This window comes from Lepisosteus platostomus, chromosome 9, assembly GCF_059453375.1.
Source record: "Lepisosteus platostomus isolate fLepPlt1 chromosome 9, fLepPlt1.hap1, whole genome shotgun sequence".
Lineage (NCBI taxonomy): Eukaryota > Metazoa > Chordata > Actinopteri > Semionotiformes > Lepisosteidae > Lepisosteus > Lepisosteus platostomus.
Genome location: NC_142619.1, coordinates 52,794,950 through 52,821,051, shown reverse-complemented (window position 1 = coordinate 52,821,051; position 26,102 = coordinate 52,794,950). Strand labels below are relative to the sequence as shown.

The 26,102-nt window shown below is 36.5% G+C and overlaps 1 protein-coding gene across 1 annotated transcript in view; it reads left to right on the top strand.

Moving 5' to 3' along the window:
• Nucleotides 1-26,102, top strand: part of snd1 (staphylococcal nuclease and tudor domain containing 1) — a 304,678-nt gene that overhangs the window by 22,147 nt on the left and 256,429 nt on the right. Inside the window, exon 11 of the mRNA XM_088645522.1 lies at nucleotides 25,767-25,868. Within this exon, the coding sequence (XP_088501648.1) occupies nucleotides 25,767-25,868 (102 nt within the window). The remainder of the gene's footprint in view (nucleotides 1-25,766; nucleotides 25,869-26,102) is intronic.

Genomic DNA, 26,102 nt, shown 5'->3' with positions numbered 1-26,102 from the left:
TTTTGTATAGTGCCTTTCATATTGTTGGACAATATCATTCAAATTCATATTGTTTTCTGTGCTGCTTTGTATTTAGGAAATTACTTTAATGGAACAAAGCAAAAAAGAGCTTTCTCCAGATTTTCTGAGCTGAATTTGTCCTTCATGGCAAAGTCACATTGGAGATCAATGAGCTCCATCTGTAACTCTTCGGGGGCTTTCAGATAGTCAAATGACAATGGGCACAATATGAGCTTCACTGTCTCTGAATTTGTCAATTCTCTGACTGTCTAATAACTTTGCTGTACTTGTCTGCCTCCTTCAGCTTCACTTCCAAGGATTTGAGCATTGGAAAATGAGCAAAACAAATGTAATGCTGTTCCTACAAATACTACAATGCTGTTTGACTTGAAAGTTTTGCTCTTTTACCTTAGTTACTTCTTGAACAGCTGCTTGTCTCCCAAAAATATGCTGAGCTTTTTAGTTGGAAACAAGCTCCTTGACTTTCCTTCTTTCCTTGATTGTTCAATACTGACATAATTATAATGCCTGTGGTAAAGTGGGGATTTATGTTATATTTTTGGAATACTGCAACATTTTCCTGAAAAATCTATCCCTACAGCCTTTGTATTCACATTTGTGAAGCAAATGTTTTGGTGGCAATTTCTGCTTTTCTGTGGCAGTGCTCATTTTGATCACATGCAGGTAAATCAGATATCGGCTATCAGCTGAGGTTTCACAAAATTGCAAGTATTTGACGTGTCAATATACATATTAGCATTTTATGAGTTGTGCTCTATGTAGAAAAGTGCAACATGTTTGGAATTGATTGTAATATTTCTGAAGATAGATCAAATTAATGTTTTTATCTTGGTAATTGGGTATTTGAATAACTGTTATGATTCGGAATAAATTGTGGAAGTGTGAGTGCTGTCATCGTGAATTGCTTTTGGTCAGAAATATAGCACTCAAGCCCAAAAAAAGAGCAACCCCAGATATATTAATGTGCTGTAGGTCTCTAAGTGATTTAAGAGGATTACATGATTTAATGTCAAAGGCAGCTGTACGGTCAACCAGAACAAGCACAGGGTGGATTGAACCTATGTGGACATCAGTCACTTTCACCATGGCTGTTTTAGTCTTATGGAACAGTTGGAAGGCTGACTGAAAAGCTTCAAAGAGTACTGACACCTAGATTTGTCTGCCTCAGTCTGCACATAAATCGGAGTGTCCTTACTGTAATGGTGCATGTTAACATGGTGACGGATGATCAGGCCTGATGGTTACTTAAAAATAAACAAAAGGCAAAATTTTAAAACAACCCAGAAAGGAAAATTATTTAATACTCAGAACATGGAAACTTGATTAGAGCCCAAAAATATTTCGTCTTTCACACTGTGGTAAAGTGTTGAATTATGATGCCAAAATGTAATATACAAGCTAGTTTTCTCGCATAAGTAAAAATACTTGCTTAGTTTACATTATACCAAACAGTCCTGCACAGAAATGTTGATTGCTCTAGAACAGTGCTTCTCAAACTTTTTGGACCAAGTACCACCCCTGAACAAACCAAAGCATGCAAATACCACCTAAAAGTCATCTTCTCATAGGAACCCCAGAAATTCTCAATGACCAACATGAGCGTGCACACTCACACTCACGTACACATATAATAAATATTATAATTAACTTTATTTGGTATAGCGCCTTAAAAGGTGGCTTCTCAAAGTGCTTCACAGAAAAAAAACAGAAAACAACAACAATTAAACATAAACAATATTAAAGCACCATTTCAGTGAGAGGGGTGAGCCTGTTTAGTTGAACAAAGCAGATGTAAATTTTTCAAGCATTGATACAGTTCACAACGGAGTCTAACAGATTTTAAATCCTCAGGCATTTTCTTGACGGCAAAGGTCTCGCGGTGGATGTTGCAATGCGTCCATTAATTTCTGGAGCAGCCTCTCTAATTCGTGCAACTACACCGCTGTGTCGGCTTGTCATTGCTCTATCACCGTCTGTACAAACTCCAATGCATTTTTTCCAGTTGATGCCATTCTCTTTGATAAGTTCATCCAGAAGCTGAAATATGTGCTCTCTGCTAGCGGCTTACAGAACAGAAAGTCCTCATGGGACATACCCTCAAACAAATTCCTGTAGAATTACATTGTAGCTCTGTGTCCACTCAGGTAGTAGCGCGAGGTGTATTGTAGTACGTGGGCTGTGTATTCGACGCATATTAAAATAGAAAATATGAAAACCCATCCCGATTTTTCAGTGCACACAACAAAGATCCTGCGTCATATGGCTTACCACCTGGCGGCGCGAGTGGTACGCGTACCATAGTTTGAGAATCACTGCTCTAGAAGTACTCTCATGTATATCCTATGTTTTTAAACGATTGAAGATTCAGGGCCTACTCCGGGGTCCAGCCTATTGTTGCAGTGTCATGACAATGTATTCTTTGACCGGAGTTGAATTGACCAGTAATTGCAGTTACAGCAATTACTGGTGCATGCTACTCCTGCCATAGCATTCGTTGCTTGCATTGTCAGTGACTGTCAGCCATTATAGGTATGCATGTATTGATATTTTCACTACATTCTATATCCACATCCTTTATTTTCTGCTTCCAAGCCCCCTGTGTAGTGCATGCACTCGCGCTGCACCCTGTTACATGGTATTCACTTTTTGCTCTCAATAGTTTGCATGCAGTACAGTTACATGGAAATTGCACAGGGTATTGATCCGAAATAAGGTGATTGGGAGTGATGTATGTAAGGGTAAGAGTAAAAATCGAATTGCTCAGATACCAGTTTAAGGTATCTGATAATTCAACCCCTAACATCATGAATGTGACCTATTTTTTTATGGCCAGCAGAGTTATGGACTAATAAAGTCATTGAACATAGAGGCAAAATAATATTTACAGCTGTCATATAAACTGCTGTTTACGGATTTGTATAAGCAGGAAGACCCTGAAATGGGGCCTGCTATAGTGCTGGGCGATAATTCGATAACTATAATTATCGCGATATAATTTTCCTCGATATAATTTTAATAAATGTTCGATATATGTGTTTATGCTGCAAGCGCACAAAATACTGCGCGAATGCGCGTGTGTGTTGCAGACCGGGCAGCTAACATGGTGTTTACCCACACGGTGGTGGCTGACAGGATTGTAGTTAAGAGTGGAGAAAAGAGCGACACTGAAGCAAATGTAGTGCTGCCAACGGCCAGCTCGAAGGACGATGACATCGTCGACAGAAAAGGTCATTCAGCTTTGGAGATATTTTGGCTTTTTCCGATCAGACATAAAACAGAGCACTTTAAACTTTGCAGTCTGAGCCATCTTCTATGTGTGTTTTATCACACTGCAGTATTTAATTTTTCTATTAAGATTTATTTTGTAAATTTTACTCATGCATATTTAGACATAAAGACTTGAATACTCTCTACCTCAGATTTGTTTAATGTTTCTGCTGTTTGGCAAGTGTTTGTGTTCTTAAAATAAAGAGTTGTTTAATTTACCAATTAACTGTCTGGTTTCTTCAACTTTAACTCAGGAGAAAAAATCTGCCTTTAAACTTGAAAGAAATAATGATTTGACATTTATCGTGATCATTATCTATATCGACTGATATGACATTTTTTATCGTGATAATGTTTTTGGCCATATCGCCCAGCCCTACCCTGCTACCATTCAAAGTAACCCTTACCTTTGGCAGGTGGGTCAGATGTGCAACAGCTTAAAGAAACGTGGCAGCTTAAGGAGAGTGCTGGTTTCCACACAACAAACGACTTTTCAAAGGAAACCTGCTCTTTCAAACTGGTGCACACTTTCAGGAAGAATTTCTCAAACACAATTGCGCATTACTAAGAAATGAACTTTGCCTCGCAAATGCTAATAAAAATTTTCCTCACCTGCGAAAAGAAATCTAGCCCTTTTGCCACTAAATTTTAGTTCAGTCTTTTCAGTGGTCAGGTATGCTGTACCTGTACTGTTCTGGTCCTCTTAAGAACTCTTTAGGCAGACTTGAACACAAAACAGGAAGAGACTGGATTGACCCTATTACGTATATTGCAAGGTGAGCAACATCATTGTGATACAAATTTGAAGTAAATTTATTGCTGGATCTTTTTAAATGTGAAAATGTTTGATAGTTTGTTCTGTTTATTTGTGTGATGTTTTGTTGAAAGTGTATATTCTAGCAGAAGTAAAAGCTAGAAAAGGGACAATGAACTTAACATAATTAGATGCAGATTTAGCTTTAGCACATTTAACTTATGTATAATAAGATGGGTATTAAGATTTATGGCAATATATAGCAATGAATGTGCAGGCTTCTTTTCTCCATGTGAATTTGAATAAGCTATTTTTTTACAAGTATAATCTTAAGTGAATTCTCATTTTAAACCAACTTTTTATTTTGAACCTTTAATGGTAGGAAGGATTCATAAATCCCCCTTAAAATTGTTAGACAGCATGGCCAATGAAGCATGAATACTCAGTTTATAAAAGCTTTCTGGTATGAAGTGTGGAGATTCGCTAATGTGAGAAGCAGTTTACCTCCTGCTGGAAATGTGCAACCTAGAACATTTTTAAATTGTTCTATAGCAGTCCAGGTTTTTAAAAAAATCTAATTTAGAAATAACTAATCTACCTATTTTCCTGTTAAGATAGACAACAATTGCAATCACTGTTTGAAAATGTTATGATTTTACTGACTTTGACAATTGGTTGTGTTCCTCTTTTATTTTAGATTTACCACACGGCACTACAGTATGGGCTGGCAGACTTCCTAATGTCTTACAAATTCCTGTATTCCTATTAAACGTTCAGTTTATGGTTAGGTTTAAAGGCTAGTATATTTGTGTTCACTTGTATAAATTACAAGATGGATTAATTTTTATGTCATCGGTTGGATATTGCCAATGTAAAACATAGAATCCTTAATAGCTATATTTGGTCGACACAATACATAGATTTTAAAGCTGATGTTGGAGCTTAAAGATTAAATAATGTCTTTAAAAGATGAGATTTGAAACAATACCTGCAGGCAAGTAACTCACCACATAAGTATGATTTTAATATTCTATTTCCTGACCCTACTAGGCTTTAAGAACCAGCATTGCTGCTTTGTGACACAAGTAACCTGAAAGACTCAGTCATAGCGTATTCTGCCTTTGTTCTCAAGATTGCTTTGCCAGACTTAGCAGGTGCCTGCACTTGTAATGTAGACCAGCTGCCCGCAAACAAACCAGGAACAACTTCTGAGTTATATAAAGTGTTTATCAACCTGCACATACTATAGTTCAAGCAAGGCAGTTGAGATTGGGGGGGAACAATTTCTAGAAATGTAATGCAGCATGTCTGTTTCACAAGCTGTAATGTTAAGCTCTACTTGTTTTGGGCAACAGTGATATTTTCACTTTAGGGGGAGTCAAGTAACACAGGTAGCCATGGGTTTGGCCAAGTATGTTGAGTCATTTGGTTATGATCGGATCTACTGTACATCTGCGAGTATTGCACTCACAATTGAGTGTGCTTTCTTTTTTAAACTGTCGGTCAGATTTAAAATGATATCAACTCATCTAACGGCAGGAACAGGATTTACCGTTCTACCTCTTGTGTTCTTGACTTTTAGCCTATGGACAGCCTCTGGTCTGAGAAGTAACCTGTTCTTTTCCTTAGCAGTTTTGCATATGACTTCCACTGAGGCAAAGGAAACAGAATTTGAGGTCTGCTGTGAGGGTTTTGTGATGTAATATTGTGCTGGCTGTTACTGGAAAAAGCTCACTGATAGATGTCTAAACTAGTCAGTTTTGTTTTTTTATTTTTCATTTTTCTTTTGGTTCAAACTGGGAAAAAACATTCTAAATGAATAAGCAGAGGTAATTGCTTTGTCTATTTTCAAAGGCACTTTCATTCTTTGGAAAAGTAGTGGGTGCTTTTTTTAGGTGTCATAATTCATCCTTCTGTCATTGGTGAAAATGACCCCAATAGTTACACAACTATACTTGTTTTTCTGTGAATGTCATTTAAAGAATATTTAGTGTCTTGTATCGTACAGATTTTTGTTGAAATTCAATGCTGAATGTCTTATGTGAAATTAGTTAAAATCAAATGCATTTCTTGACGGCAGTGCTGTGCTGTTAAAGAAGTTCTACAAAGGGATATCTTCAATTTTTTATGGATTTCAAGTCTTCTGAAAATTCATTTACATTAAGTTGCTTTCTTGTGTGTTGAAATGTAGCCTTGCCATTTAGATCTTTTATGGCACAGTGAGCTAATTCACTTTTTTGCATAATATTTGTGATTTGTTTCATTTTAATTGATTTGATTCAAGAGGTTTCAAAGTCAACATCTGAACCTATTGGCTATTAGTTCACTTGTCATAAACTGGCACTTCTTAGCAGCCATTTCACTATTGGATGAGCAGGGAGTGAAAGGGGTGAATGAGAGAGCATTTTTCCCCCCAAGAGTACATTAGCTGGCCTTGCTTTCTCAGGATTTGATGCTGCAGTCTAATGGTTTCAGTAATCTTGTTCTGGGTCAGTGAACAGCTCTAAGTTTGTTTCATCAGTAAATACCTATTGAGGAGACCTTGCTATTGGCTTTCTCCTTTAAAATACAATTTTCATTTCTTGACTAGGCCAAATACATGGTGATAATGCTAACTATAGAGGTTTTTTTGTCCTTGTACTTTTTTAAATTTTACATCGGGGGCAATTTAGGGCTAGATTTTGTGAAATCTGTAATGCAATTTGAGTGACTACAGTGTAAAAAACACAACTGAAGCTTTTACTGTACCTGTAACATCTGATAATTGAGTGTTAGTTTTCGGTCTCTGATCTGTTTAAAGTTTATCAATTTAACAATTTTTGTACTTTTGAATGAAAGGTAATGTAGACTGCATTTTCAATAATGTATGTGTCTGTTACAATGCCACATGAGGAGTAAATGCACAAATATATTGTAGATGGACATGTTGGATAATTAGATTTTAAGAAAGTGCTAACCATTTGGACAAGAACCTGAAAATACATCACTCATTGTATTTGGCAGAAATGTAACTAAGGCTCCCTCTTGTTTCCTTCCAAAGCAAGATATTGGTGTTCATGCATGTACATCTGGTGATGTTTGCATGGCATTGGTTTTGTTATTGCTGGTCATTTCCAGTTTATACTGCAAATTATATTTGGTTTACCTTTGAAAGGTTTTAATGCCATACCAGACTGGGTAGACAAATCCAAATAGCTGGGCTGCCGTGGTTTACTGCTGCAATATGCCATATGTTTTATTTGGTCAGAATTGTCATCGATATATATTCATTTAAGTACACATCCTCAGGAAAGTCACAAGCTTTGTGGTATCTTAGACATGCTGTTGGCAGGCATCTCTGCATGCAGATACCCATTGTGACAGCTCAGAGACAATTGCATAGCATACTCTGGTGACGACCTATGAAGACTAGTTCTGGATTTATTATTTTCTGTTATTGCTTGTTGAGTTGAGTACTGGAGTACAGGAGCTTTGCTATTGCTGTGTGTATGAATAGGTGCCGATATAAAACTCTGTGTAGTTAATTACTGAATGGCCTATATTTTACCTTTTTAAATATTGAGATTTTATACCTTGCAGTACTGTATACTTATCCACATGTTCAGTCATGCACACCCACCCTGTAGCTTACTGTTCATAAAGTAATAAGTATCAGACTTTTTTGCAATTGAATAAATGGAACTGTGCAGCAGCAGATCATTTTTGGCTGTGATTTCTGCCGTGATTTCAAGATTCTTGTATTCATGGCATGTAGTATTCTCTCAAATGGTGTTGCAGTCAACCTCAGGATCACCTGCATAACCAAGCTCACCTTTCTCTCAGTCTGTAGAGCATCACAGACTTTATCTGCTGTCAAGAGTCCCACCTATTATGCTGCGCTGTTTCTTTATCGGGAATCTTTTGTTGTAACTTGTCTCCATCTTTTTTTGGAAGCTTAGGACTGCGTGCTTACATTTCGTCAAAAGAGTTGGTTGTCTTTGAGACTGTCAGTATTCACCTAAGGTAATATTTTAGAAAAGTCTCACTTGCTGACAGCTTTTCTAAAATAAGGTGAACAGCTTACAAGCTTACCTTTATTTGGTATGTGATCCCTTTAGCTGTGGCCTGATAGTCACTAGTATTCAACTTTTTATTAAATGTGCAGCACCTTGTGGTAACGAGAGGTTAAAATGTGTGAAGTGACAGGATATTTGCATTTCTGAATAAATGTGTAACTTTTGGTCACATACCCATTTTGTAGCTAACTGAATTGTCTGTTACTTGTTTGCGGATGTTGTGTATTATCAAGCTCATTACCATTTAAGAACGCTGTTGGCTTTTATGAAATGTAAAGCTTGTAATGAGAGAACAATGACTTTTCTGTGAGCTCTTACAAAGCTAGCTGATGAAATGCAAATCACTTTAAAATGGTCGACTTCCAATTATGTGGATCCAGTGAGGAGTCAGTTTTGATAATGAAAGTGATTAAGAAGAGTTGCTTTTTTACAAGTGTTGGGTTGCAGCAGCTTGATTCATCCTTTTTAATTGGGATTTGCTAATGAGATTCTAATAACTCTAGGTTTCCAATAATGATTCTAATAAATGTTTGTTGAAGATTGTTCCCTTTATATAATCAGTGCGAGGATGCCATGTTGTTATAATACTTTCTTCCACTTTATCTTCAATTAAAATGATGAGTGATGGGTTTGGTTACAAAAATGTACGAGCATAGCAAGTGATTTGCCCATGTCATCATCCTGCATGCTTTTTTGTATCTCTGCGTTTTTACAGCTGTACTGTAACCATAGTTAATGCCTTTTTGAAATAATAAACACTCAAATTGAAAACCAAAAGTCTTCAGTAGTTAATGCCAATCGATTTAAGAGTGAATTAATGCAGAGAAAGTAAGAAGTGATGATGAGGTCCTCCAGTAGGGTTCAGATAATTGGTGGAGTGCCCCAGGGATCAGACAGGGACCCACTGCTCTTCCTGATCTGTATCCATAATCTATTTAACTGTATACATTTCTCACATAAGTCAGATAATAAATTGATAGTTATATTTAACTGGATCATTATATCCTTTATATGTAACCTTAAGCCTCTTTGCTGGAAGAGCCTCAGGGCTAGAACGTTGGTTGTTGCGCAGTTCATCTTTACAAATTTGTAGGGAATACCTTTTACTATTGTAGCAGAAAGGCAATGGTGACAACTTTAGATTGTTAATGGCTGGCCAGCCGTCTGGCGATTTTGGGCAGTCTTTGAGGAGGATCAGGTATTTAGATCGATTCATATTAATTAATATGAGAATAGGGAAGCAATAAAAATGGGCACAATGCTGAACTAAATCAAGTGATTTTTAGATTAAGAATTTATAATTAAATTTTGGGCACAAAATAACATTTTGGAAAAGAAAGATGGGCAAACCAGTTAGCTTCTGCTCTCAAAAGAAAGAACCTTTGAAGGTAAATGAAACCAATTTCTTTATTCTTGAAAAATAAGAGATTGAAAGAATTTTGTTCTGGTGTTCTGCTTTCCAGGTTTCTACGAAGGGCAGTGTCAAAGCCTACTGCACATGATAAGTTAAGATTTGGATTCAGCATTGGTAATTGTGAAAAAGTATACAGAACTGAATAGTTATTTTTCCCATGTTGAATGCAGCTTTCTGGGGTCTTTTAGGATGTGAAAATAAAACCCAGGGTATGATTAGCTAACAGCAACCAAATGAGTGAAATGAACTGAATGACCTTTTCTCATTTGCCTCCTTGTAATCTTTATTGATGTTCTGAATGAATTTTCCCATTTGCTAAGACATTTCTGAGGTAATAATGTAGCTTTGGGTTTTTATTTTTTCATCTTGTGAGGCATTTATTCTGTCAGAAGTGCGAAAAAGTAGTATACCAAGTATACCTTTTCTACTCACTGTTTTTTTGTCTTAATCTCATTATTAGAAAGCTTTCAATTAGTGGGAAGTAGCATGCATATTTAATTTTTAGGTTGGTTTTACTAGTGGTGTCTTGATGGACATTTTGACGTTCCAGATTTGAAACTCAGGTTACCGATTTTGATTTGCCTGTGAAATTTACAGGGCTGTAGTCATGATGCAAATGTCAGAGCTTCAGTCTCTGCAGTGTGACTAAAAGGGTTTGGATCAATAAGTGCTATAACAGTCACCACTGTGATCACTCTTGTGATATCGATCATTTATTCATTCATTCAAGATATTGGCAGTGAAAGCTGGGGCATTGTTTACATGTTGTGTTTATAGTACAACAGTTTTTGTGTCTGGCGTACGGCAAGTGTAGTGCGCAAACATCTTTCTCCCTTTCAGCAATATGTAATTACTTTTGATGAACTGTGGTTAAAGTCTACATTGTCAGCTGTAAGATTCTTCATGTCCTATGGCTTTGTCAGCATAAAACAGTCCTTTTCTCCAACTCCGCATTTTAGATTTTCTGTAATGTTTAGCATTAGATTTATATTTGGCCAATTAATGAACCTCCTGTGGTTACTGCTGAATTATCAAACGGGTTTTTTGCCAACTTTCCAGCAGTGCAGAGCATGTGTAACGTCACCCTTTTCTCTTTCCTCCTGTTGTCCCTGTGGGTTTGGGCATATGTTTACGCAACAGCAATGGGTAAAGAAAAACCTCTTCTGTGATGTTGTCAAATAAAGGAATCTTTATGATTTGGATGTTTATGCCAGTTGTATCAGGTAGATCACATTACAGTTTGCTGTGTTTTGCTGGTTGTGTTTTTGTTAATTTTATTCTTCAACTCCTTAAACTGACACGAAATATGTTTATATTAACAAATCATTTTTGTTGAATTATTTTGTTCAGAAAGCACTGTGGCACTATGAATTAAAAGTTCACTGCACATCTTAATTAGAAAAATGTCTTTGCTAATCATTGAGCTAGAGTTTGTTTGAGGCTCAACGGTGTCCACTGAGATACAGATCAAGGTACTTTATGTGCTTATGATTAATGAAATTGTATCCCCCTTTTGAACAAATGAAATTCAGCTTTAGTAAACTTGATCGGTACATAGATTTATTAACATCATCCTGCCACAATCTGTGAACTGTATGCTCCCTTCACCTCTGATTTCTTTATACTTTTAAATAGAAGTTTGGCAATTTTGACACATGACTTCCATTTTAAATATAATTTAGAACATAGTATCAGTAGACATAGAAACTTATAGCAAAAATAATATATAGTTATATTCATTCTGCCTTTTTGTGTACTCTAAATATGGGCAGATTATAAGTTTGCAAAAATTGCTCACTGATTATGGTCCTATGTTTTGTTTCCAAAAAATGGGGGATTGCATACAGGACACAACATGCATACACTATATAAACATTGAAGGTTGTAAATGGTCTAAAAGCAACGTAATTTCAAGCAACATCTTTGTGTCCATAGATGTAGTTCAAAATTGACCATTTAAAATTACAATTTTGCCCCATGTATTTCATCTTGATGTTCTTAAGTAGCTATTTTTCTACTTGCTCTTCAAAGTTTTTTTTTCCCAAATTCTGTTCAAACCATAAAACTTGGACCTAGTCAACAGATCATTACCTGGGCACATAGACACACCTAGAGTCAAAGTGTTTGTTTTATAATTAAACGGTGAAAAGTAACTTGGTTTAACTAAAAGACTGGGCAGCTACCCTGTTGCCAATTTGTTCAGTAATGCTTTTTTTGCTTGAAATATGAAACATTTCTTGAAATGAGGGTTCTCTGTGCTCACAGTCTGTTGGGCTTGATGTTTGTTTTGCATTTAATTTCATACATTTGTCCTTAGCTCCAGCTATTAAAATTTCTCCTATAGTCTTAGGTCTGTACCATTTCTGAAGCAATCCCATGATATCCTCTGTTATAGCAGTCTTCTCTAACCCTGCACTTCTTCCCAACACTTTCTTTACTGGCTTGGTAGTGGATTTTATATAGGCTGGAACGGTGCACAGCTGTTCCCTGCTCCAGTAATCAGTGGCTGATGCCATTTTGAATGCTGACATTCTCTCATGACCATTTAGTGGCTTATGGGTAAATCTGTTAGCAAATGTATGATGCTTCATAGCTAGTGTCCTTCTAGGACAACACCCCTTGAGTCATTGCAATATGTACATGGAGAGTTTTAATTCAAAACCCCGAATTTTAGGTTGTTAACTAGTACATTGGTTAAATATCTGAAAAGGATGAAAATAATGGAAGATGCAGGATTTCTGTACTTATTTTTGGGCTAAGACATTTTGTAACCTGATAGCTCTTAGGTACGAGATTCAGAAGTGAAAGTGAACATTTCTATAGGTGTGCCTAATGAGTGTTCTTCTAGTCAGTTTTGACTTTTTGGAATTTTCTGTCCAAGGATTATATTTTAAAACCTAACACTCCAAAAATTTTATTTCACACTGCATCTGAATTAAACTTTTACAATAAAGAACGCTGTGGAGAGCTTCAAAAGACAACATAAGGAATTTACAAATTTAGCTTCTACATTAGTGTCCCTGTACTTAAATTTATTTTCCCAATCCTACTTTTTTCTGTTTGGATTTTACACATTTGTAGAATGACAAGTCTTCATCCATACAATGTATTTTGTAAAATAAACAAAGAAGCTGGCTAAATGCTACAGCTTGCCTATTGAGAGATGTTTTAATATTCCAGTGGATGTTTGTCCTCTGTGAACGTGCTTGTTGTTGCAAAGTATGTAGATTCAGTCTTAATGTGCGATATCCAATTCTGCTTTCTATTTGGAGACAAGTGCCATTCATTCCGAGGTATTCCCTAGCTGTAAGAGATGTCAAGCTAGTTTTGTATCCCTCAAATCCATCGGGGAATTCCCTTTTTTCCTGTTGTAATGTCACATTTCCTTTCCAGTCTGTAACTTGAGTTTGCAGCTTATATCCCATGGCAAACAGTTCCCTTAATATAGTTAGGATTGTGTTTTTCTAGCAGTTTAAATAAGTTATTCACCAAGGTAGATTATTCCTATTTCTGTCTGAACCTGTTTATTCATCCAAGCAGTTTTGTTAGCTTTGCTATATTCCAGTGTCCCTTAACTGAGATTTAAAAATGAAATGAAATATTCATTTCTGTCCTTGTGCACCTTCAAACCACGTCCTTGTTTTACAGTATTAAATGTATAAGAAAAATGCTGTTTTTCCATCAGACAGTTAAGATTGTTGTAGTTCTTATGACTGTATGAGGTTCTGCTTTCTCATGGACTGCAAGTCATTTGCTTAGAAAACTATCTGAACTGTCTGAAACTATCTGAAAACTTTTTGTCAGCCTGCGTCCTATAGCTTATTTTGTAATAATGGCAGTGAATTTAAGTTGCATAAAATGAGGTTAGGCCAATTTATGAAGAATCCTATCCAAGACGTTATGCTCAACTGTATACTTGAATTTAAAATTAAATATTTAATAAAAGGAGTTCAAATTTAATTACATCTGACTGAAAGGTGAAAAAATTGAGTTATTCCATTAAGCAGGAAAACACGGGTCAGGCAGCCAAATCTGCATATCCGCTTAATCAATTCCATTTAGACGTTTTAGGTATTAGTTGGATTCCAAAGTATAGCTTTTTTAGAATGTTTAAGAGAAAAGCTTTCCTTATGTTAACCTTGTTTCAGAATGGAGCTGCTGGCTGGCCTCAAGCCATGACTAAAAGCTATGGAGTCTGTTAATGTGTTTGGTGCTGCTTTGGGACATCAGCCTGAGTTGACATGAGGAAACAAGAGTTTGACTGTCTGAGGGTGAATTCATTATGCACTTTCCTGTGTCTGAGCACAATTTTGTAAGAATCCACCATGAATGAGGCTTGAGTAAAGCTTGGACAAGATGTAATGTAGTAATTACATATTCAATGATTGAATATGTAATTGCCATCTATTTTTGAGAGGCGACTATGAAACGTATTTAAAAATAATGCTGTATGGACAAGTGTGTTTGCCTTTCTGTGCCCTTCTTGCAGTGACCACGTGGCCTTAAAAAACTCAGTGTTTTGGCTCTTTTCCTGCCCACTGGGAGCTTTGCTGCTGTCTGTGGAGTATTTTTATACATTGCTGTTCAAGCTTTCTCTTGCAGGAGAAACTGGAATAGAGGCGACAGGGGTGAATCAGTGTGTATACATAAGTAGTTATGTAACTGTCTCTAGAAGCTTTGGCATCTAAAAGGATACATTAGTGTGCTAGTTATTCCCTTGTATACGTTTCTTTGTTTTAAGGCATCTAACTTGAGATTTAAAGCAGTCTTATTTGAACTAAGTTGTTAAAGACCATGATTCAGTCCCTCCATGATTTTAATGAGCTGAAGCAATGCCAGGCTGAATTCTCAAATGAAATTTGTCTGTAGTGATTTTTTACAGTAATTCTTACTTAAGGCTATCAAATTAAATAGGAAGGTTCAAGTGAAAAGTGTGTAATTGCTTTACAAAAGGTGATTACCTGGTAAGTCCAATTTACTGCTTTAAAGGCTCTGTAATAAGAAAGGTATTTTCTCAGTTTTGTAACAGATGAAAGAAATCCGAACTTTGCTTGTAAGTTAGGAACTTTGACCTCGGATTAGATACCTGCCTTTGTAATTTTCTTCCTGAAATTTGTCTTGGAGTACAAATGGGTTATGAATGTCTCAGGTTGTTCTTTAATGGTAGGATAGTGTATCCCTTCCAAAGTTTGTCACTCATGATTTTCAGAGTAACTAATGAAAGGGCTCAAAATGCTCAATGTGGACAACAAGGCCTAATTCAGTAATCACAAGTGTCACTTTAAGGGCAAACTAAAATATATTGCTTGATTGACACTTTAGGTCATGGCTTTAATTCATCTGTAAAGTATTTTTATTCATAATGCAACTTTCAAAGATGAGGAATCCTTTTTATGTATTTTTCATCTAGACGGTATGGTGAATTTATTAAATTAAAATGGTTTTAAAATATTTAATAAGATGGTTATCTATTGCATGTGCCATTTCATAGGCTTTTAACATTTTCCTTGTCAGTCCAATGCTGTATCTTGGCAAATGTGGATCTCAAAGGAGCTGATCTTCAGGCTTTAATTTCAAGGTGACCTTTGTGTAAGTAAAAAGATTCTATCCATGTATTCTCAAAAGAAATCTCCTGTTTTTCACAGGATTTCAAACAGCTGCTTGTGCTTCTCTCTAAGGGCGGCATTTTCCTACTGGGATAAACAGTAGATAAGCTTACCTAGTGAAATGCATATTGGCGATTGCCTGCCTATTCAAGTGTATGGGTTTACAACGACATTGGGGTGAGTGAGAAACATTTGCTAATTTGGTCATAGTTTTCCTATTGGTTCTTCAGAGTCACTTTGTTGTAGCTCTGCAGCCCCTAAGTACACAAGGCTTAAGTAGTTTAAAGTTAAATGGCACTACTGCCACTTTTCTTGGTAAATTTCTGTTTAAAGATTTAAGGCGACTGTAGTATATAAAAAAAAGAAAAACAATCTCTTGTTTTCACCCGGAGTGACTTTACTTGAGCTGAAAGCTAATGGAACTCATCTGGTTGTCTGCTGCAACACCAGTCTGCAGTCCAGCGGGCTCTTGAGGCAAGCAAGTCTGACCCTACCTGTGATGTAAATCTTTTTCTGTGATTTGTGAGTCATAATGCCTGGTATAGACGTAACTCAAAAAACAACATTTTGCAGATGTCATATATACATTTTCATTTTCCTCTTGTAAAAAAAAAAAAAAAAAAAAATGAAGGGGGAATGGTTTGCTGCCTTTAAAAATCCTGTCTCTAGCTTTAGGTCTTGGAAACTTTCCAAGCCAGATGCGTTGACCAATACAGAAATTAACTTTGACAGCTGCTGCCTAACCTCTCTAATTCTTCTATCTCCTTCAGCCTTTTCAGAGCACAGGGGACTTATTAGATATGAACAATTTTACCCTGCTGGGGACAGAAGCTCCCCGTGATTGACAGGGCATGGGCCAATAGCACTTGCTGCAGTGCAATGTGACATCATTAGCAAACCTGCCTTTGCGGTTAAGTTGCAAAAGAGGGGGGAAAAATGGATAATAGCCTTTTTAATTTTCACATGCTATTTGCATTTTAATAACTGGTTTAATAACTAAATTGTTAGATATACTTCAGTTATGGCAAAAGCTTTATATTGTGGCATCACTGTCCCATGTTGGTTCCTAATAATCATGTGAAGGCTATATCTGGTCTTTTGTCTGGCTATATCTGGTGATTTATGTAACCAAAATCTTAACTGGAAAATTCTTTGCTTGGTTTCTGTTGTACGTCTCTTGTTCAGTGTGATCTAATTCTGTGCCTCCTGGTGTAAAATTCATGTGTAACCCTGCATCAGTGTACTGACCCTGTGAGGGGGTCACTGAGCGTTTTCGTGACTCATCTCTTGCAGGATTGGGGAGTAATCTGCAAACATCAATGTAGTATGCTTCAGGTATATCCCAGTGATTACAGCCTTTTCTTCAGTTGTTGTGTAATTGTAAGTCTTTAGCCTCTGCCATGTGTTGCGGTACCTCCTTATAATATCTTATTCAGTTTCTAATGTTATTCCTCCAGGAGTGTTTGGTTCCCCCTCTATTAGCATTTCCTGCCTAATGAATCCAATCACCTGATGCTGCGGAGCTACTGAACCCTGAATGTGGTACAGTATTTCTCTTGTGAGGGATCACTGGATGCCAAGTTAATTAGCATTCGTGGAAAAAATAAAAACAACCACAACCTAAGTATAAAACCTTTTATTAACATTACGAAGGTGCCTCTCACCCAAGAGTTGCAGATAGGAATATTGAAATGGTTAAACTTTCATATTGTACATTCTTAAAGGGCGTCTTATTTTTGGAAGTCCTTTTTGGATTGGGTTAATGTGGCTGTTGGGGACAGCATGCTGCAGTTATCGATGCACATCTTTCTGTCCTGCTTTTTTTCCTCTCGTCCTGAACATGTGCAATTTTACTTATTCGAACAGAGCTCCTGGCATTGCTAGGAAAAAAGATGGCTTTGTCGAGTCTTCGCTCCACCATGGCGTGTATGCCTTTTGGATTGTGAGTCATTAAAAATGCTTCAAATAACCATTAAAATATCAGTAACTATGCAACAGTTTCTCTCAGGCTATCGTGCTTTGCTCATGATTGCTTTAAATGCTAACATTATTTTGCTAGCTCATTAAGGATGCAATTTTAAGGCAGGAAAATTAGAAGAGTGATTGTAACTGTATTTAGAAAATGTTCCTAAATTTCCACTATTGTAACTGTCCCTATCATTTCTAAATATTTTTACTTGCCATGTATTTTTTTAACCTAGCTCAGTTTGAAATGCTAAAATTGAAATTAGTTTTAAAATCTACAAGGGTAATGGTTTGTTTTTATAATAGTCAATGGGTATTTTTAATTTGCCATCAGCTATAGTCAGTTTTTAAAATAAATTGATGGGAGCTTGTAGTCTTTTGAATGTTTACTTCTAAACTCACTAAGCTTCTTGCAGTTTAATGAGTCAAGCTCATTAAAGTAAGTCATTTTATTGTATCTATTCAAGTGTGTGTATAAAATTCAGTGAAGTGCTGGTTTCTATAATTTCTGCAGCATTTTCTTTTGATTAATTATGAATACAAACGTCTAGCCTTTATCTAGAGCTAGTTAATTTTGGTATAGTGTAAATTAATAGCTTTGTAAAAGTTGAACAGGCTAATTAGTTCTATGCTAAACAAATTGCCTATGTTCTTCACTTTTTTAAATTTGGGGGTTTTATATTAAGGATGATTGTATCTCAGATGCATCCATTAAATGCACAGTAAGCAGGGCAAAAGTTAGTTTTTCAGTGGATGCATTATTAAAAATCCAGCTTTTCAATAGTGCAAAAATAAAGGTCACTCCTGTCACAATTTATTTTTCTTATTTAGAGCTGGTGTTGATCAGGATAAATATGTAGTCTTTCATTTTGTCACAGCTGCTTTAATTAATTACTTCACCTGACATGTTCCTCTTGTATAAATGGTAATTTCTTATAATTCCAAGTAGCTTGTGTTATGTGAAGTTTGTATCATTCCTTTCACTCATTTTTGTTTGACAACTGTGGGGGGGGGGGGGATAAACCTTTGCCAAAATAGACAAATGTCTGTGTGCAAAAGAAGCAAATGAAAATACTCAACATTTTTCCTTGATAGATTTCAGTGTGCAAGACATTGCTCTTGGTAAAATACAACACATAGGAATGTGCTCGAGTATGTCAGTTTGATTGCCTGTGAACCATCCACTGATTTATATTGCTGGATACATTCCCTGGAAGAAAGGTGAAGTCAGAATATATCATTTAAGTGCTTCGCTTCTATAAACTGTGGTTAGTCAATTAACAATATTGATGATTATACTGCTGCTGTTTTAAATCTTTGTTTCACGTTGCTGCTGCAGCACAGTACACATCAGTTTGAAGGTTTAAAATGTACTGATTGAAACAAGGCAAGGCAAGCATGTTGTGCTGTGCTATTGTGCTACTTTGAAAACATTGAACAGCTGACTGAAAGCAGGTCATTGTGATAACTAGTGAGATCATAAATTTTAATCTACAACATGGCCCTAACAGTGTGTCAGATTTGAGTAATTTAATGGAAATGTTACCTTCCTGTGATTTGTTTTAAATAGTCGGTTTATCTGAAGAGCTTGCGTTTTAATTAGTTGTCCTTCTGTTTTTCTTTGGTTGTTTGTGTTTTAGTCTGTCAGTTAAGAATTCTTGTAAGATGCATACAAGAGGGGGCCATATTTGAACATACCAGTCAGTTTGGTAGTTATTAGCCAAATGATCAAAGGGTCTCATCCAGACATTTCTTGACAGAAGCTGGGTAGAATACAGGAGCCAACCTTGTCCATCACCCTCAAGGGTGGGTTGCTGTTTGGTGGAGTACTGGTATACGAGAGCTGCGCGCAGATCAGTGGGGAAGGGAGACAAAATAGCCTCACAAGGGGAATTTACAGGGAATATTAAGCAGGACGTATTGCTCAAATAGTGGAATTTGTCTAGGATGCTCCCTCGTGGACACTGCCTTGGGGGTTTTTAATGTCCAAGTAGTCAGGACCTTGATTTAACATCTTATCGGAAGGAGAACACCACCTGTGGCACAGCGGCCCCTGTCACCATACTGGGCAACACCGCTTACAGCATGCTGGTTTTCCTTGGTTGTCTGCCTGCCAGCACTGACCAGGCCCAGCTTTTCTTGGCTCTGAGGGCAGACAAAACTACTTTGAAACATCCTTTTGATTTTTTTTACTGTAGTGAATCATTATCATGAATTGTCCAAAGTGTGGAATTATTTTTTTACATGAGTTCATGAAACAAATGTTACATAAGAAAATGAGAGATGGCTGTTTGACCCATCTAACCCAATATCTCCCTGTATGAGTATCAAACCTGCCTGCTGCATTATGAGCAGGGACTCACAATTCTGTACTGACATTTTCAATGCAGAATATTTTCAGAAACTATTTACCAAAACCCATCCTGTTACTTTGTCAAATAAACATTAGCCTAGTAACTAGCCGTTTAATGTAAGCAACAGCTTCTACAGTACTGTCTAGTTTAACTGCTGGGCTCTAAAGTCTATGATACAGTAGTTGCTGGCGGCAGTACACCACAATCTGATTTTAAAGGAAAGCTCTCCACTCACTGCTTCAATGTCACATTTAGCCTAGTGCCATTAATCACCAGCAGATAACGAGGTTGCTTAACGACAACCCTTTTTACAGTGGTTGAGAGTTCAGGAGCCACACAATGATTTTAGATTGTTCTCTTCATTAACAGGATTTTTAGTTTCTAAAGCAAATCAACACTCTGCTTGCATTACTGATATTGTGAAACCCATTTTAGGCAGAAAGCTAAAAATAAAATAGTTGACCTCTCTCTTTTGCAGAATCAGCAAATTCTATGTATTTACAGGCACTTGACTCAATACAAAGAAATGATTGGTTTTGGTGTGAGGTTTATATTTTTCCCCCCCAATCACACTACAGCAAAGTAAGTTGTTGTGATTGTGTGGAAAACCAGCCTGACTTAAAAGCAGAAACCTTTGTCGTATATTCTGTCAGAAAGGGTCTTTTATTAGCTTATTGTTTATATGTAAAGCCTTCTTGGCAATATGCAAGATGCATCTTTTTATTATTTTGAGATTTAAGGATAATTGAATGAGTGATACCAATTTTATATGGCATTGGTAGTTCTACATTTGGTGTGCCTAATGTTTCCATTGAAATACAATTTTCACAGTGATATTGGTAGTTCTGTTACTGGATTGAGTTACCTCCCATCACTTCGCTTTAACAACCATCTCCAGTTTATCCTGTTAAATGCATTTCTGTTCACATTATATTTTTCACAAAAACGGCGGTACAAGCAGTGACCCCACAGTGAGTAACATAGAATCATCCTCGTCCTCGTGCACGCTCCTCTGCAGAAAAAAATTGCCATGGATATTTATAGTTGGAATGTAAATGGAACGTCCTCTGCCAACAACATTTCATACTTTCTCTTCATAGGGTACTACATTTGTTATTCCTAATTTCTGTGACATTCTTAGGCGTTCAGCTTTGGGGAGATTTGAAAACTACGATTGTGTGGGTGATATGGAGTGTGACTCAGTCTTGCAGTCTTTCTCATTAGAGTGCTTTTGCCAGTTTCTGTGATTTATGTGACTCCATTGAAGGAGTTACCAATGCACTAAAGAGAAACTGAAATAAGGCTATGGTACTTTGATATGACAGCCTAAACTCTGAAGAACAAAACAAAAACAGCATGTTGTAGAATACTTTTTATCCATTTATTTTAAATATTATCAATTGCATCCAAAACAAAACAGTGCTTTTAACCCCTAAATTTGTTTCAATATCTTTTCCTAAAAAAACATTTGATCTTTCTAGGGGATTAGTCGTATGGATTTCACTTGTCTCAGAGACCTTAGACTTCTATTTGTGTTTGATAGTAGATAGTGTCTTTTGGGCTTGGGTCAGAGGTCAGTTGCACGTGCACTTGCATTTAAATGTAAACTTTGTAATTATTTGCTTATTCCAAGCTGAAGGTATTTGCGTGATTGTTTTAAAATCACAGAACAGGTTTGAAAGGGTATTAAATACTGTTCAGTAATGAGCGAAGTTTGCATTCACCTCCATGTAACCCCCATTCATCAAGATGAGATCTGCAGTTCACACCTCCAAGAACTGCCATGAATTCAACTCAATCACTCTCACCTGTTGACCTCTCAGCCCGTGATGTGGCACAGTGTGGCTGACAAAGGCAAGTCGTTTCAGTGATTCGGTTGCTGTTTACTGGATGCTTTGTTCTTTTGAGTAGACCACCAGCTGCAGGTGTTAATGACTATAAATACCCTCTGCAGATGATTGACTATGAATGGCTAACACACTCCAGCAAGACTTTGTAGTATTAGCCTTTAACGAGCTTCCTGTACTGCTACACCAATACCAGAAATTACATGAATACAGGTTTTATTGAATAAATGTACTCCTTCTACATCACCTTTGACAAAGGCTACTACTTAATGATAATATTGTTTTAGAGAAAAACTCTTGTTTCTGGAATAATAGTGCACTTAAAATGTTTAGTTCTGGCACCTTTCTCATTTGTATTAAGTTATGTTAGTAAATGTATAAATAAACATATGCGCAAATTTACATATTGCATGGAATCTTTTGTAGTTAATTACATTTTTTCCCCATGTCTTTGTTTCTGAAATTGTATAGTCTCCCCCAAATTTGCAGAGACTATTTTATCTTAAGGGCAAAGGATAAATGTTGAGCTGTAACCTTTGTTCTTATTTAACCACAGACAATTGAGAGATCTTCCTTGTTTGGTAGTTGAATAGCTAACTGAAACTAAATTTTAATCACACCATGTATTGAAAGTGCAGAGTTTTGTTTTCAGCCACCCGGCAGGGAAGCATGTTGCAGATCACCCGACACTTTTTATAAGCGTATTGCTTGTCACAAATTATTTCAATATTATTTTTTGAATGTGTTTTTTCCATTATTTTTAATTTAAATTGTCAGCTCTAAATTGCTGGATAGACCGGCAAGAGGCCCAAAACGGATGTCTGTGGCACACCACTGCTATATCCTTTCAATCTGGAGGACACCATTTATCATGTATATACATTACCTTGCATTCCATTGTTTCTTAATCTGAGAATCAGCCTTTTATAAAGAACTTTATTTAAGGCTTGTTGGAAGTTTAAATGTATAACGTGTACTGTGGTTTTATCTGCTGTCCTTGTTGCTCATTCAGAGCAAGTTACTTACACAAGATCTTACCTTTCATTAAATTTATTTTTCTGCCTTTTTGTTTTCTTAGTATTCTTCTAGTTTAGCAGTATCATTTCCAAAACATTACTAGTAAAACTATTTGGTCTATAGCTTCCTTGTTCTGTCTCCCTTTATAAATGTCTTAGTTGAAATATACTAGCTATGCGACTATGAACAGCATTACTCATTTCCTTGAGTATGACTGGAAAAATACCATTAGGACTTAATTTGAGTTTTAGCTGCCCTTGCCCCTGCTGAACCTTAATGTCAGCTATTAAAATTATGCAATACAAAAGAAGCTTTTTCTATAACATGAGGTCCATTATTAACGTCTTCCATAGTAAAAACCTCTGTGAAATATTTACTTGGCACATTTATTGTCTGTGTTGTTATTAAACCTTTTTATCTCAAACTTCCTGCATTTACAGTTCTAACTGTTGTAGTAAAGACAAAAAGTCTTTACATAATTTTTTATTTCAGAATAAATACCTTTTCATCTTCCACTTGGCTATTCTGATTTTTTTCTCAGCAGCGCCTGAAGCACAATATGGTCGTTTTTTGGTTATTGGGTCTTGGGTAGTTTTATGCAGTCTGTGAAGGTTTCACTTCTTTTTGAAATCTCCTGTGACGATAGTCACTGAGACAGTCAAGGAACATTACGAAGAAAACGGGCTTTCATACAATGGACTCTCCTGAATCTGAGATCCCACTGTTATTGAAGTGTCCATCGGTCACTGCCACCATACCGAGCATTAGGGTAAAGGAGGATGAGCAAGACTGGCATCAACCACCACACAAATGACACTTTACATAAATGCAAATCCCTGATTAAAAATACTCTGATTATAGTACCAGTGTATTTGGAGTTTTGTCTTGTTACCTTTAGGATCCTGATCCAGGAGTATAAGTGAACCATTTTTTCTTTGTTTTAGCAATGTTCAGGACCTCCTGTGATTTCATGTTTAATTAGCAAGGCCTGATTGTGTCATTGGGTATGCCATAACAAGGAGTCTGTGGCCTGTGTTTGGGAGTTTGTCAAGAGAGTTGGGGGTAATTTGTGGAGTAAAAATAGTTTTTGAGAGCCAGTGTGTTTTGTAAGCAGAGTGGTACAATTGTAAAGTGTCCTACTGTGTCTCCTTATTTATTCCTCTCTAGTGTTGAAGCCTGGAAGTGGTGGGAACGCCACAAGCTCTGGTGTTGCTGCCTGTGTGCAGCATCTGCTTCCCGGTAGCCTTGTCCATCACCCAGTTATGCCTCCCTCTGCGGTCTGGAAGTTTGTTGGCTCATGGTGTGCGTCTAACCATTCTATCGGATGTGTCAACCTGATTCCAGCAACTTTAAGTGTATGTTACAACAGAGTTTAGGAAACTGCATGTTAAGCTCAGGGGTATAGCACTCAAGGTGCACAACAAGTTAACTGCATTTACACATTAATTCCCCATGGGACATCTGTCCAGAAGGCTGATCATCCTGCAGACCACACTCCTCAGTGACCTGTAGAAAGCATAATTATTTTACTTGTTTGCTTGTTTCCTAGATTGCAGACATAATTTGGATAATGCATCTTAACCTCGCCTTGTTTTTACCAGGTTTGATTCCATTTCATGCCTACATTAAGGTCATTAAAGTTTGGAAGCAATACTAATGCAAGCCAAAAAAGGTTCAATTTAAAATTAATTGGCTTTCGTGCTCTTTAACATTTGAACTTTTGGCAGTAATGAAAAGGGCAGGACATTAGAGAAGCATTTTGCCAATTGGCAGTAAACACAAAACGAGGGTTTCTGTGTTTGAATCCGAATTGTCAAACTGCACATGTAATAGCTTGGCATTGTTTTGTCAGTGGGTCATTGTGAAACGATTTCCTGCAGTAACTGCATTGTGCGATAAAAGACTGGTTCAGCAGTGGTAGTCCTCAAAAACTGAAAAGAAAAAGGGATGTTGGACAAGAGCATTTTTGAGTGCTGCACTGTAAGATTTATGACTAACTCATGTTTATTGTCTTGTAAAGCCTAGATATATTTCAACCACTTAATTAAATAGATTATTAAAAATTGCTCTTTTCATAGTGCAGAAAGAAAAGGTAACTCTCAATATGCCTACATTCTGCATGCGGGACGCCGCCTTTTTATGTGGAATACATTTTTCAGAGCTATTAATTTGATTCCTATTGAAATGATCATTTTTTGTACTGTAGTAACTTGTATTGAAAGACATTTTAGAGTTCTAAAGAGCAGGGCTTATTTCTGCCCATTCATATGCCTCATTGTTCTGCATGTAGGGTTTGTCTAAAATTGATCTGCCCTTTACAGTGAGTTGAGCAAATGAACCTGAAACAAATGAGCTTTCAAAATAAAATCCTCCTTTAGAATACAAATGTATGAATTGTTTGTTTCTTGACACACATTGACACGCGTCATATTTTGAAGAGGGTTTAGTATTGTATATTGACTTAATGCTTTAATTATTGAATGTTGGATTTTCTTTTAGTCACAAGATCTACATATGTTGCAGCTTGAAAATAATAGTTCATTTCTTCTGGATGTTCCCTTTGTCGGCTCCTTCGGCATTCTTGCAGATGTCCAAAACTATACAGTTTAATGTATAGAATTCTTAGGCAATAGTAAAAATGGGAATGGAAAATGTTTTTATATGAGAAAAAAAGTCCCTTTGTCTTTTTCGAAATGTAGGTCAATGTCTCAGACTTCTAGGTTCTATTAGTGTCAAATTGTACATTTTATTTCTTCTAAATTGTTAAAAGCGAGCTTTTAAAATGGTTGTAGACCTTTAAAACACCATGTGAATATGCTGTGGAGTTTATAAAAGAGATCTGGGAGAAAGACGGACAAATCCTAATCATAGACAATTACCAGCTTTAAAGTATAAATTGACCTTTAGACTTATTTGTGATGATAACATGCTTTCAATATCCCAGTCATCACTATCAGTGCAACAGCCTTCTGCATTATCGGAGAAGTATCAGTTTCCTTGTTCATGAGGCCAGTTTCCTGTCCCTCCAACCAAGGGGGGTTAAAGACATACATATCAATAAATATTGTACTGTCCTATTATTGAGGTTCATCAGTATCGTCTGAGATGAGTTTTAAGAAGGGTGCTTATATATTAAAATGTACTTGTTAGTGTGGTAAAAGGCAGTATGATTCAAAGCTTTGAAAGAATGGGGTTTCCAAGATAAACTCACCTTACACAGATGACTACTCACATTGTTTATTGACAGTCCTAATGCTGGTGCACTCAAGGGGAAAATTTTGTAATGAGATTGAAAAAGCAGAAAAGTTTAGAGATGGAGCTCTCTAAAATAAGGACAGCACTATTAGGATAGAAATTTGACAGCTACATGTGCATGTTAAGGAATCGAAGGTTTTAAAAGTAGCAATGATATGGATGTGTTTTAGAGTTTGCGGTCTTGACTGTTTTCTCTTTTTTTCCACCTTAGGAAAAGAACAAGGACAAAGACAAGAGATTCCGTCCCCTTTATGATATTCCATACATGTTTGAGGCCAGAGAGTTCTTGAGGAAGAAGCTCATTGGGAAAAAGGTAAAGGCTAATTTTTCCTTCCTGTATCTTTTAAATACTCCTGGAGAAATTATATGAGCTGACAATTCTTGTTTACATCATTTATCAAGTAATGTTAGTTGCATTGAGTACAGTGGAACTCATAGGTAACATTGATTTGAGCTCCTTATTTAACTTAACATACAGGACCTTTGATATTTGTGAATTTAGATCATTCTGATGGACTACAGGGTGATAAGTCATTTGATGAAATTA